The sequence below is a fragment of the Limulus polyphemus genome, unplaced genomic scaffold (assembly GCF_000517525.1).
Source record: "Limulus polyphemus unplaced genomic scaffold, Limulus_polyphemus-2.1.2 Scaffold2677, whole genome shotgun sequence".
In the NCBI taxonomy this organism is placed as follows: domain Eukaryota; kingdom Metazoa; phylum Arthropoda; class Merostomata; order Xiphosura; family Limulidae; genus Limulus; species Limulus polyphemus.
In genome coordinates, this window is record NW_013668287.1 from 16877 (window position 1) to 30594 (window position 13718).

General features: G+C 28.7%; 1 protein-coding gene across 1 annotated transcript in view; it reads left to right on the top strand.

Annotated features, from left to right (window-relative positions):
* Positions 1-13718, top strand: part of LOC106467608 (collagen alpha-1(I) chain-like) — a 72287-nt gene that overhangs the window by 4652 nt on the left and 53917 nt on the right. Inside the window, 13 exon segments of the mRNA XM_022395813.1 lie at positions 185-229; positions 669-737; positions 1905-2000; positions 2975-3019; positions 3644-3697; positions 4880-4933; positions 6611-6664; positions 7266-7319; positions 8207-8260; positions 8894-8938; positions 11250-11303; positions 12047-12091; positions 13127-13180. Of these exon segments, the coding sequence (XP_022251521.1) occupies positions 185-229; positions 669-737; positions 1905-2000; positions 2975-3019; positions 3644-3697; positions 4880-4933; positions 6611-6664; positions 7266-7319; positions 8207-8260; positions 8894-8938; positions 11250-11303; positions 12047-12091; positions 13127-13180 (723 nt within the window).

Here is a 13718-nt window from a genome sequence, read left to right on the forward strand (position 1 = left end):
AACACACGGAGACGTAACAATATTATATCAATAATGTGCTTCTTTTTACTTCTAGTATCATGTTTCCAATCCTTCATGCTGAACTAATATCGGGTCGGTGTTAAAATTCACTTAATGTAATATTTTTATTTAATCAAACTTGAGGAAATAATAATAGTCATAAAGATTGTATGTTTTTATGCAGGGTGAAGCTGGTGAACCTGGAAACCCAGGCAGATCAGGAGATAGAGTAAGTTATATATATATCCATAAGTCAAAGTTTTGAAAGTAAAAATGAATCCTTTTTTTTTGTTGCAAAATTATTATTATATTACAAATTCAGGCATCATTTTGTCTGAGTTAACATTATGATTGTCAGAAATTATTGTTAATACTTTATCACATTCATTGTAAACAGTTTATAGTTTTATACTGACAATGAGAAGAATGAAAAGTAAGACGTTAGCAAGAAAATATTTTTTCCCAGCATTACTGAGATATAGGAAGTAAATATTTTATTAGTATGTATTCTAAAAGTTAATAATTTTTTCCATTTTCTTGTATGAATATTACTTTCTGTATAAGTCATTGTTATTGTATGTAGGCAGTATATTTTATTAAAATCAATATTTATTTATGAATGAATATAAAATAAATATGACAAATGCTATTTATTACTTATTCTCTAGGGTCCCCCAGGACACCCAGGGTTGCCAGGAAATCCAGGTGATCCTGGCCCTCCAGGACCACCAGGAGAAGTGAGTTGATTTCTAATATTTTTGAACATTTTTGTCATAAACGTGTAGAGATCATTATTTAAGTACATTGGAGGAAACATTAAAAATGAGAAGGTTGATAATTTTTAGTCTGATTCATTTAGAACTTTCAGGTTTAATAAAAATAAAAAACATATTTTTTCAATGAAACATTTTCTATTTTTATTATCATGATAGTAAATATGTTAACATTTTTTTAGCACCCCTTTTAAGATTATCAAATTATGAGCAATGAGTTGCATTTATAGAATTCTTTAGTTAAATATTTTTGTAGGATTAAATACATTATTAAATAAGATATGCTAAACTCAAAATTCAAAATTGAATATTTAGATAAAATGTAGAGAGTACAGGTCCCCCAGTGAACCTATAACACCCATTAAAACATATATTTTGACAGTGGTCCCATTTTTTGTTTTGTGAAAATGACCTATAAATCCTTTAAAGTCTTTTTTTTTCAATAAACCTTAACCACACATACATTTTTGCAAGTCTCATTTATATATATATTTTTTTTTTTCATGTTTTCATAAAATATGTTAAAAACAGAGCACTTTGCAGAATAGGACTAATTTTTTTACTGTAATGATAAACAAAACCTGTAATAAAAGCCTGATAAGTTGATCAGTATTCTTTGAATTATATAAAAAAGAAATTAGATAGAAAACTTATTTTTTCATGTTACAGCTATGTTGACTGATTTATTGTCATTTTATGTTGTCTGTATACATATTACAACTTACTCATTTAAATCATTTTTCCTTTTCCTTAAAAATGGAATGGGAGACCTGGAACCATCTTATATAACTTTGAAATACTTAATTATCTTTCATTAGTTTTGAAAACAGTTTAGTAATTACTTGGCCTGGTTTTTAAGGAGCTTTCCTCACAATCTGAATGTCGCGGGTTTGAATCGGCATCTCCGAACTTGCTCACCTTTTCAACCATGGAGGCATTATAATGTGACGGTCAATCCCACTGTTCTTTGGTAAAAGAGTAGCCCAAGAGTTAGCAGTGGGTGATGTTGACTAGCTGTCTTCCTTCTAGACTATCACTGCTAAATTATGGACAGCTAGTGCAGATAGCCCCTCTTGTAGCTTTGCGTGATATGCAAAACAAACCAACTTAGTAATTACCTAAATATTATAGGTGTCATCTTGGTTTGATCAACTTGCACTACACCAGAGTTTCAGTGGAGATAAAGGACCTCATCCTGAAGCTTTCAGTTATCTACAAGCACATGTGGTATGTACTTTATACTGAGATATATAATGTAGCATAATAAATTTATTTAACTTCCAAAACAAAAATCAGAACACCTTCTGTAATATTAGTTGTTGATATATAACTGTGGGCATCTTGCATGTTTTTAAGTTCTGTAAATAGAAAAATGTTGAGAAACAACTTATGTCACTTGTGATTGGTTAACCTATTTGTTGTATTTTATATGATATAAAAGAAAAGTATACAGTGTATCAATTGATCATTACAAAACAAATCATTATCTAGCACCTAAAGCATTTGATTATGTATTAAAGTTAATTACAACTGGTTAAAGCTTCAATGCTTCAAAACTGATTGAATTAAATTAAACAAGATATGAAATATATGAATATAAATGAAGTTATCTCCACTTAATTTGATTTTCAGTGTAATATTGTTTACTCTTCAGAGTTTCAGAAATTAAAATCTGTCATAAAGTTTTAATTAGAAATTTTATTAGAAATTTTGTTTTATTGAAGAGCAATGGCACTTACAAAATAAGAAGTAAACCAGAGAGATTTTAATACTATATTTAATAAAATATATATATATATACCAAATTAAAATACATTTTTGGAGGGCTGTTGAATGTTAAGAATTTTAATTTATTATGACAAAGAAAATATAATGATAAAAACGTTTTATGTTTTTGTGTTAAAATGGCTAAAAGAAAATAAATATGGCTCAAATATTCTAGAAACTAATCAAAGCAGCTGAGTAATTGTAGATTCTAAGATACACACTGCCATATGTGTGCACGTACATTACTTTTTTTTTCTTTAGATATTTTACTTGGAAGGATATACAGTATTTTGTGTTTGCAGTTTAAGTATTGGAAAAGTGAAAAATATACTTTACAGTTTAGAAATTTAGAAAATTCAAATATACTCCCATTGTTTGATAACTTGTTTTTTTATATTCAGAAGCATAAATTATATAAAGCTTATGTGATATAGGGACCTGTTGGACCTCGTGGATCCACTGGACCACCTGGACCTCCAGTAAGACTTTTTCTTTCATGTTGTTGGATAAAAAAAATGACGTGTAATTAACTAAAATGACAATGTTGCAGAGAATAAGAAATAAGAGATGTTCAATTAGATAAGCTTTTATGATGTTCTAGAGGGAATGAACAATTTTTGAAATTATAGAAAACTGCTTTTCTTTTTAACAATATGATAAAGCAAAAATCTGAAATGTTAATAAAAGTTTTTATCACTGAGAATGCCATAATTTTAATTTTTTTTACTTAATTAAATACATTTTAAATTTTATATACATATTATTTACTCGGCTAAAATGTATTTATGAAATGAGTATCTTTTTTAAAAACACATGTTAGTGACAACAATTGTTTAGACACTAAGAAAGTGAATGGTTCTGTGGTGTGTGTTGGAGATGATATCTTTGATAATTTGGATTTATTATTACGAGACAAAGATAACTTCAGAGAGCATTTCTAGGGTTTATTGACAAACAAGATGTTATTAATACTTTTTTTTTGTTAATTCATAGTTTTTGTATAATAATTCATGTAATAATATAGAAAGTATTCGTAATGTTGAGGTTTTGTTTTCCTTTAAAACTGTGATACTTGTGTGTTATAATAACATTTGTTTTTGCAGGGACCTCAAGGATTTCAGGGGATACGTGGAGAGCCTGGAGTACCAGGAGCTCCGGTAACCTATATGTATAATTATTAAAAACTTCTTCTCCATACTGATAAATTAATACAATATACCATCTAACGCAAACTATGTAAGTGCCATGCAGTTAGTAACATTAGCTACAAAAGCTTATTTTCAAGGCTCTGTATTGATTTCCAGTATTATATGGTTAGGATACTGATTCTGTTGAAATATAATTACATTATTGATATTAAATTTTGAATTTCAAGATATTTAAAGCCTTATCACAATGACACTCTTAATTCAGTAGCTGATAGGCTTATTAATATAACTTACATATACATTAGCATTAATTTGCAAATGTGTTTTTGTATCATTCCTAATAGAATCATGGACTCAATTCATTAGTAATAATTGTTTGATTTCAAACTTCTTTCAGCTGTATAAGTAGCCTTGGAGTCTAGTTATAATAGAAAATTTGTGTTAGTTAATTATTCTTGTGTGAAACTTTTAATTGACCCTGAGTATATTGTTAATATTAGAAATGTGTTTCAATTAAATCTACATGTTTGTGTTTTTCTTTCACATAAATAATAATAATAGAATTATATGTCATTTTTTCTGCCTTTTCAAAAACATTTTAACCTACCTATACAATTTGAGGATCTATTTCAGTAGCTGTAGGAACTTATTGTTATCTAGCATTACACATGATTTTGCTTTTCTATTATATCATGACTAATTTAGTTAAGCCTAAAATTGCTAATGGGGGCCCATATGGGCTTCTTTGGCTTTTTTAAAAAAAATTTCTAAACTATTTATGCATCAAATTGTTTGCGAGTCCATTATTCATTGGTAACGGGGTTTTTAATGACTAAGAGACATACACAAAATATTTAAAAATACCATCAATACGCTTATTAATTCCACTATATGAAACTATTCACTCATTTGCTACGTATTTGACACATAAAAATAGTGTTTTTTCACCCACTTTTTGGTCAGTCCTTCACATTAATTGTTGAGCAGGAAAAACTTAAACTTACTCAAAGTAGTATAGCATATATACCTTAACAGCAATAAACAGTTTAAAAAAAGTGGGTAATTTGAGAATTATATTACTTGATATTGCCACAGAATCAAGCTTTTTTGTTTTAATATTACTTTCAGAATATTGTTTTCACATCGCAACAACTAAATATCAGTTGAGAATTAATGCTTTTCACTTTCCAGGGGCCACGTGGTCAGCCAGGAGAGAGAGGATTGCCTGGTCTACCTGGAAAGGATGTAAGTACTACTTTTGATGATATGAATCTTGCATTATTTAGTTATGTCTACTTCATTACCAGATTAATGCAACAAATTTACTTACACTTATAAAGTATTAGCTGTTCAAGGATTTTATGTTTTTTTCATCATTTTGTTATTTTAGTGAATAAGTGGTTATGGTTCTAATAAATTAAACATTTTCCAGTCTTGGTATTTAAGTTTTTTCTGTAAAATGTTTTTCTCAGTGAAAAAAAAAAAGAAGAAAACTGTAAGAGCTATAAAGACATGTAATAAAATGAATTTGGCATGTCCTGAATAAGTTTTTGTTTAGTGAAAAAGTATTGTTATAGCTGGTTGTGAATACATACTATTTGCAAGTCTAAATTATTCTGTATTGTGAATTGACATTTTAAAACTTAGCTTCAAAGTATTTTTCGTGTATTCATCATTTACAGATTTTTTGTTTTGATAGACAGTTACTTATGGAATATCTAATGCTTGTAAAAACAACAACTTGAAAATGATAACTAAGAAAATAATTTATTATTTATTTATTAATGACGAGATATGATATATATATTCTAAGACAGAAGTAGTTTGTTGCTGACTATCCAACAAAATTTTAAACTTTGTTAAACGATATGTCTTGACTGATAAGCAGTTTATTGCGTCAATGAGCCAAGAGCTTATTTGCTTATTCAATTGAAAAGTGGTGATAATTATTCACGTTTATATGAGCTTTCATACTGACAGTAGTTTTCCTGAGACAATGCACTCCATAAAGGAGTTGCACATATTTGTGATGAAAGTAGCCAACTTTACTGTGTTGCTTAGTTTTCCAAAAGAATGGCAATATTTGAATAGATTGTTATATTGACTGATTTATTGAAAATTTTTAGTATATATATATATATATATACATAATCAAGGCGTTTCTAAGATTCTAACAAAAACGAAATATATTATTCTGTTAATTAAAAAAAAAATTCAGCATCTTTGCCACTTCTTCAGACATAAATCATAGATATAGAAGGAATGGGAATGCTTTATAGGTTCTGTTTCAACACATGTTTAATGGTTACAGTGTTCTAGAACTGTCACCCATAATAGATTATTCTAATCTGAAACCACTAAGTTTAACAGCTAAGATAACTTCTTAAATAGGAATAAGGAAATGTGTATATATATTTGCAAAGTAGCTCAGACAGTGAAGTTAATAAACTTTGTAAATTGCAGTATGAAAATTGTCATAATGCATAAAAAATATATGTAGATCATTGATACAAGCTGATCATTAATGATTGAAATGAAAAATGTTTTATTTTCTTTTGAAGTCAGAAAAATGTGTAACATTGCAATAGAAGAAGCTGGCAGCACATGGGTTTAACCTGTTGTGCATATAAGCCAGATATGTCAAACAGTGAAGCACAGTTTATCTGTCATTTTTACCCACTTTAGAAATGTGTTTTTAGACAAACTAATATATTAATGGTTATGATTTAATGAGAATTGGAACTTGAATGGAAATTTATGTTCACAATACCAAAACTATGGAATACATATGACTACTATTGTAAATGTTACATTCCAATTTTATATATATGTTTACAAAACTAGTCTTAAGCAATAAATAAAGAATAATCAAGCATCGTTTAGTGTCATATGTTTTTGATTAAATGTACATTTTATATTTAGGGAAAAACAGGTGCTAATGGAATGACGGGCCCTCCAGGTCCACCAGGGCCACATGTGAGTTATTGTTGAACACTTATTCTCATTTTCTTATTGTTAGATTTTTACTTTGTAGTAACTTTGTGAATTGCTTTAAAAGACTATTTTGTATTTGGAAACATTTTTTACTCATTGTTTGAACTACTTGTACAACAATATTACAATCATACTATTATTGTGCATTATTTGTGATGTTAGTTGATTGTACATACAATATAAATAGTTAAAATTATTTATAGAACAAAACTAATAACGGTAATATATATATATATATATACACGTTTTTTATCAGTATGATAATAATTATACACAGGAACTAAGAATGATAAGCTGAAGATTTACAAAAATAACTGATACGTCATATTCCCATACCTTTACTTGATGACTAAAATTGCTTTTAACCTTAAAAAAATTCTACTAAATACAGAGATTACTTATAGTGATCAATTTTATGTCCTTTTTAATTTGTATTTTTATAGTGATTTTAATTTAATCTGTTATTATTAGATTACACATAGAAGGAAGTATAATTTAGTAATAGCAGGTGACGGTTATGTATGTCTCTTGTATTTATTAAATAACTCTTATGTGCATGAGATAATGTAATTTCATTGTCTAGGGTGTACGAGGAACACCAGGATTGCCTGGACTAGCCGGTATTAAAGGGCATCAGGTAGGTTGACGTGCGGTGTAGTGAGATCGACACTGTTATTCATCATGTGTCCTAAAGTTTTCATCAGTTTATTGTAATAGCTTAGTATCTTACAGTACAAGTTTTTTATGTTGTTTTAGTATTTGTATTAAACCCATTTTAGATTTATTAAATTAAATCATATGCTGATGTTTTATAACATGAAGTTTTTCAATAACATACACAATACGGTAATATTAGGCCTATTTCTTAAAACGTTGTAACAAAGTGTACTAATTAACACATTGGTTCCTAGCTAACAAAAATGAGGAGATTAATTTTCTCTTCTAATTAGAGTTTACAAAGACATTTACTACAGATCAGAAATAAATTAACAGAAAGTTCTCTTGTGGTTTTGGAAAAAATTTTGTAAAAGTTTTAGAGTAAGCTAACAAAGATTGTAATAAACAACATATTAAAAGTACCTCTCTAAGATCTATAAAAAGAAACTAAATACGAATTAAAATGAGAACAAAGAACAATATCTTAACTTGTGATTCTTAGATACTATAAGTGTAAACATTTTACTGCCTCACTTGATTGACAAGTTGTTCTATTTAGTGTATAAACTAGAGCTTTGTTATCATTTTAGAAATTATTTTATTATAGTTGTTTTGCTTAATAGGATGTTGAAAAGCTTTAACAGAAAATACTCTTTGTCCTTATTGAGTTGTTTTGTGTTTTCTCCCTGATACAAAAACATACTTTACAGCTCAGTTTGGCTGAAAAAAATTACATTGCTTGAAGTTTCAGTTCACATGATATGGTTATATTGTGGGCTTTTTTGTTTAATGTAAATTATTATCTTTTGTATTTTACCTTGTGTTTATACTTAATGGCTGTAAGTGATTGTTGATCTGGACTTATAGGGATATCCAGGTGCAGATGGAGCTAAAGGTGAACGGGGCCAAGTAGGAAAGAAGGTGAGAATCCATAACATATATATATCTTATTATTAATAATCTGTTCACAATCTAGAAATCAGAACTGTGATATATCAATAATATCATCTTTTGTGTGCTAATCCTCTATCATTGAAGCATGTCTTATCAGGAATTGAGAAAACATTTAAATAAACTCAAAGAACACCTGATGATGAATGAAAACTGAATTTTACAAAATTTCTTTTAGGTACTAAACTCAACTCAACACAAAATTTTGAAATCGGCTTTGCTGAATAATTTTCTTTACATAGATTTTATTGTTTTAAAATTAAATAGTATTGATATAGAAAATACTTAACAATACAAGGGTTATTATACCACAGTTATGATAAAGTAACTAGTGTTCTGTATTTATTAAACAGTTGGTCCACTGTATGGTATCAAATAATGAATTTGATGAAGTCATAACATTATTCACATACCTAAGTTAATTCAGGTCACTATGTCCAGTATATGGTGAAGTAAAACAGGCTTAAAAACCTCGTAGATGACTAGTGTTCTGTTTAATAAAATGTATTTGTGTTGTTAATTAGACAGCTTAAACAAAAGCTGTATAAATTTAACTAAGTATTTGTTGATTGTTTCAGTCATAAAATATTTTTTTCTTTTCAGGGTGCTATGGGACTGCAGGGTAAAATGGGTATTCCGGGTCCATTGGTATGAATATATATATTTTTCTTTCTGTTTTTTTTATGAGCATAGAAATATATTTTTTCTTAGCATATATATACAAATGTGTGTGTGTGTGTGTAGTAAAAAAACTAAATATATATATATCTGTAATCCCCCAGTAGCTCAACGGTAAGTCTGAGGGCTCACACTGCTAAAAACCGGGTTTTGATACTTGTGGGGGGCACAGCACAGAATAGCCCATTGTGTAGCTTTATGTTTAACAAACAAAGAAGTATTTCTGTAATAAAAGACTGTATGTTTTCTCTGGTTATACAAATAAAAGATTTACAATTAAAGCTGTCTAAAACATGTTGTATAGTGTTGAGATATCTAGCTAATATTTGTATTCACTAACAAACATCTTATGTTTTATTACTATTTAAAGTCAATCTTGTAAAATTTCGTTTTGCAAATGATACCCTCCTAAATTCAGCTTTCTGGGCACTTAAAATTGTTTACAAAAGTTCCCACCGATATAATTTTCATATCAACGGCAGAAGTAATTCAGGTTAAAATTATTAAAACAATAAGAGTGAAGCTAGTTTAAAACCTTGTTAAGATAAACATAATAAATAAAATACTGTATATGACTATGCTGTATAATTAGTTAACTTACTTGTCCAACCTTTTGCTTTTACTGCAAAATCATTTTATTTTGCTATTATCATTAGTCCAGTTGTTTATATAAAATATGTAATTTAAGTTAAAGAAGAAAAAATGCTCTTTTAATTAGTATAAATATAAAGTTACTTAACTGATTATACATTGGGTCTGATAACTGTTCAGTCACTTGGGTATGTAGAGTACAAATCTACTCTTAGAAACATACTGTTGTTATCATCAAATAAGCAAATCTGTAAAAGGTATAAAAATGTGTGATTGTTTGAGTTTTTAAAAATCCCTTACCAACAGTTTCTAGAGCACTTGAATAGGGACCTTAATTCTGCATTTACTGTGTCTATCTATTTGGCAGGCTTTTAGTTGTACTAAAGATATGTCTGTGGATTGCCCAAGTCAGTCTGAATCAGACTCTGACAAGTTGATGAGCAAGGTGATGTTTATGCGATGAAGAAAAATTTTTTTTTTCCATTGTACAGTTTCCATATTGCATTTACATAACCTCTATAACCCCTTAAATGCATATCAAAAATTGTGTTTAGTGTCCCTGTATATCGTTTATGGTATTTTCTCTAATATGAACTATTGTGAAATGAGCAATGTATGGTACTATGAAAAGTTGATAACTGAAATCAAAACCATAATATCCTGTTGAATGGCACTCTGTACACGTTGTGGCATATGCACTTTGATCCCCACTTGTGCACATTCTTTAGGTTTCACTTTTTACTTCTTAATCATGATATAAGCTGGCTAAACAACTTTGCTTGAACACATCCAGATATTCAAACCTACATAATTTGTGAACCTTGGTTTTCAGACTTCTTTAGAACAGTTTCTTTGACAAAAGCATCACTGTATCTATCTCGGTGAAAAAAAAAATCAATTTCTCACCTAATTTTTTAAAAAGATATTCTTCTCATAGTATGTGCATGTTTCCATAAACTCTGAATAGTGTCACAAATCAGTATTGGTCAATTGCTAATGCAATCTTATAACTAAATACATAATATATCTAGTGCTTAATTTGCAGCTATGGATAACTGTTCAGTGACATGGGTATGTAAAGTGCAATACCACTTATAGGAACATAATGGTGTTAACAAGAAATAAGAAAAGTTGTGAAAATTTGTGATAGTTTGAGTTATTAAATAATGCCTTACTGACAATAACTAGAGCACTTTTATGGGGTACAAAAGGCTCCAGGTTCAATACAATGGATTATCATGGATATATATATATATATGTCACATGAGTCAGTAAGAGTTTTTTTATGGACACTTTTATTAAGACATGAAACTTGTATAAAATATTAATTGAACAATTTCTTTGGAATTTTAAAATTCACCATAGTTTATTATTTTTTTATGATTTCCTTGGAATCAACTTTAGTAAAAATATCAATCCATGTGGAACTCTAAAGTTTATGTAGCTAACAGTATTACTCATTTCAAGGTTTAATGCTTTGAATGCTCCTGTAGTATGTTAAAAAAAAAGGTTTGAAAACTTGTCTTTATAATGACTTGTAGGCTACTTTCTTTGAACACAAATTAAATTAAGGATCTTATTATGAATACCTTTTACTTTCTGTTAGCATGATCGGTATTAATAATAATATTATAGCTCTTGTTATGCAGTATTTTGTATAATGGTGTTATTTGTTTCTTCAATAACTAAGGGTCCTCCTGGACTTCGAGGAGAGCATGGAAAAGAAGGACCTTCTGGACCTCCTGTGAGCATATAATCTAGATTTTTTGTAGTATATGGTTTAGTTATTTTATTTAATTTGATATTTTCTTTTCTGTGGTATTTTAAAATGACCAGCTACATAAAGAAAAATACATTTTTAGAAAATGAGAAACTGTTCTATTAAGAGACAAAAAACGTTTGTTGAAATAGGTTAAGTAGCTAGCGTACAATATATGAAATGCAGAGAACTTGAGGATTTCTGAGAATTAATCATACTTAATTGTATATATTTTTATCTTTATAAACCAAGCTGGATTATTTTGTTAAAATTTGCAGTTTCATCAAAATGGGTACCTTTCATTTGGTCTGATTAGAGAATAAATCAGTGGTATGTTATGTTTGTCTATTACACAAATACTTGAACAAACGTATACTTCTATATATATTTAATTAAAATTAAAAAAGATAGAATGTAAATGTGAAAAAAAATTCAAAATTTTCCCCTTTAACTTGGACTTTGTAATGCAGTGGAAGCCTGTATTTCAAGCATTCAGTTTTTGAAAAAGAATTTATCCTTTTTTGTTTGACACTGATGTAGAGTTACAGAGTTTACTTAACTATCCTTATGTTATTTTGAAAAGTAAAATTGTGTACCATTTTTTAAGTTTTAAAATAAATTATATTCAGCTAAAAATTCATTTTATTGATACATTTAAATATTTTTTATAACATAAAGTGTATGTATTATTATTATGTGATTATTAAACTAGTTTTTCATTTCTTTAGGGTTTGAGGGGAGTAGATGGTTTACCAGGTCCTCCTGGGTCTCCTGTAAGTCATATTGCATTTGGATACTTTCAGCTTTTTCCTTTCTAACTAATCTATCATGATCACATAATTGGTAGTAAACAACAGCCATTCTGTTAAATACAGTGTGTACTGATGTTGTATTTCCTTTATGTGTTTTATCTTCTTTTTTTTGTCACACCTTATTATTTCTGTTTCATTACTTAGCTCTTGTTGTTGTTTTTTTTCTCTCTGTCATTTTCCAAACAGCACTTAATTTGTAAAAACCATTCATTAGAACTTTTGTTTAGTTTAGGCATATGCTTTGCATAACAATTCCCTAGCAGTTACTGTTTATTTAACCCATTGACCACAGCTGCTCTAAAGACACACTAGATTTTTGCAAGTCATATACTGTATAGGGCATATTCGCATTCAACTGCCAGAGGCAAGCTGTACCCTATATGATGAATCAGCAGTCAATGGGTTAAAGAGCTATTGTATTAACATCAGTGTATATATATATATATATATACTGCGTATGCATGCATGTATATAGAACAAAAAAGACAAAGGAATGCAAAGGTGAAAAAACTAAATAAATTAGACTTTTGAAGATAAATAACCTCAAACAACTTTAGTTTTATTTTTTATTTCTTTGTTGAAGTTTCTATTAAATGCTTCTTTTCAAGCTAGAAACAAGCCTGTCAATAGTTTATCATTTAAACATCAAGCATATTTCTGGCTTGACAAAATGCATATGATAAAAATGTCACCAAGAAAGTAAAAAATAAAACTAAAGATTTTTAAGGTAATTTATCTCCAAAAGTCAATTTATTTTAAGTGCGTATCACGCACTTATTTATAGAAAGCACAGTAACAAAATTTATTTAAGCTTTTGATTAGATACCAGATATAATGTCCATTTTTTACATTATTTGTTGATTGTGTACATAATGTCAATGTATTAGTTACAGAGCTTTGTTTAAATAGAAAATTTATGTATAAATTTTTACTCTGCTCTATTTCTTTACTGTTGCTGGTATGGAGAAACATTAAAAGCAAAAACTTCATTTTTAGGGACCAACTGGCAATCCAGGTCCACCAGGTATTCCAGGGTCACCAGGTTCAAAGGTCAGCAAACCTTTAAACTAGATATTATATAGACTTAATAGGGTGATCAGATTTTAAAGTAATATAACCAGGACACACTGAGATTTCTAGTTCTTAAAACCATTACCCCCTTCCCCCTTTGTTCATGGTAAAAATATAAACAATCACTTTAAATAATATATATATATATAAAGTAAAACTAATATTTTTACTTAAACTATTGCTACTGCAGATACCCTCTGATGAATGAATTTTATAAGAAACTTCCTGATGCCTAGGAATCTGCCCTAAAATTCTGATCAACCAACTATCATTCATGTTCACCCTTAAGTTACTTTAAGTAAATATTTCACAACTGCAAAATTGAACATTGGCTGTTCCTGCCACTTGCATTCAACTGTTTTTGTTTTATTACGTGTAAAATTACATGCTCGGTGACACAAGCAATATTGACATCATGTTATCTGCTGCAGCCTGCCTTATGGCCAGATATAGAGGAAGAAGTCAGGGTATGCTCAATGTTTACAAGTTGTAGTGATAATTTTCTCTTTTTCATTTA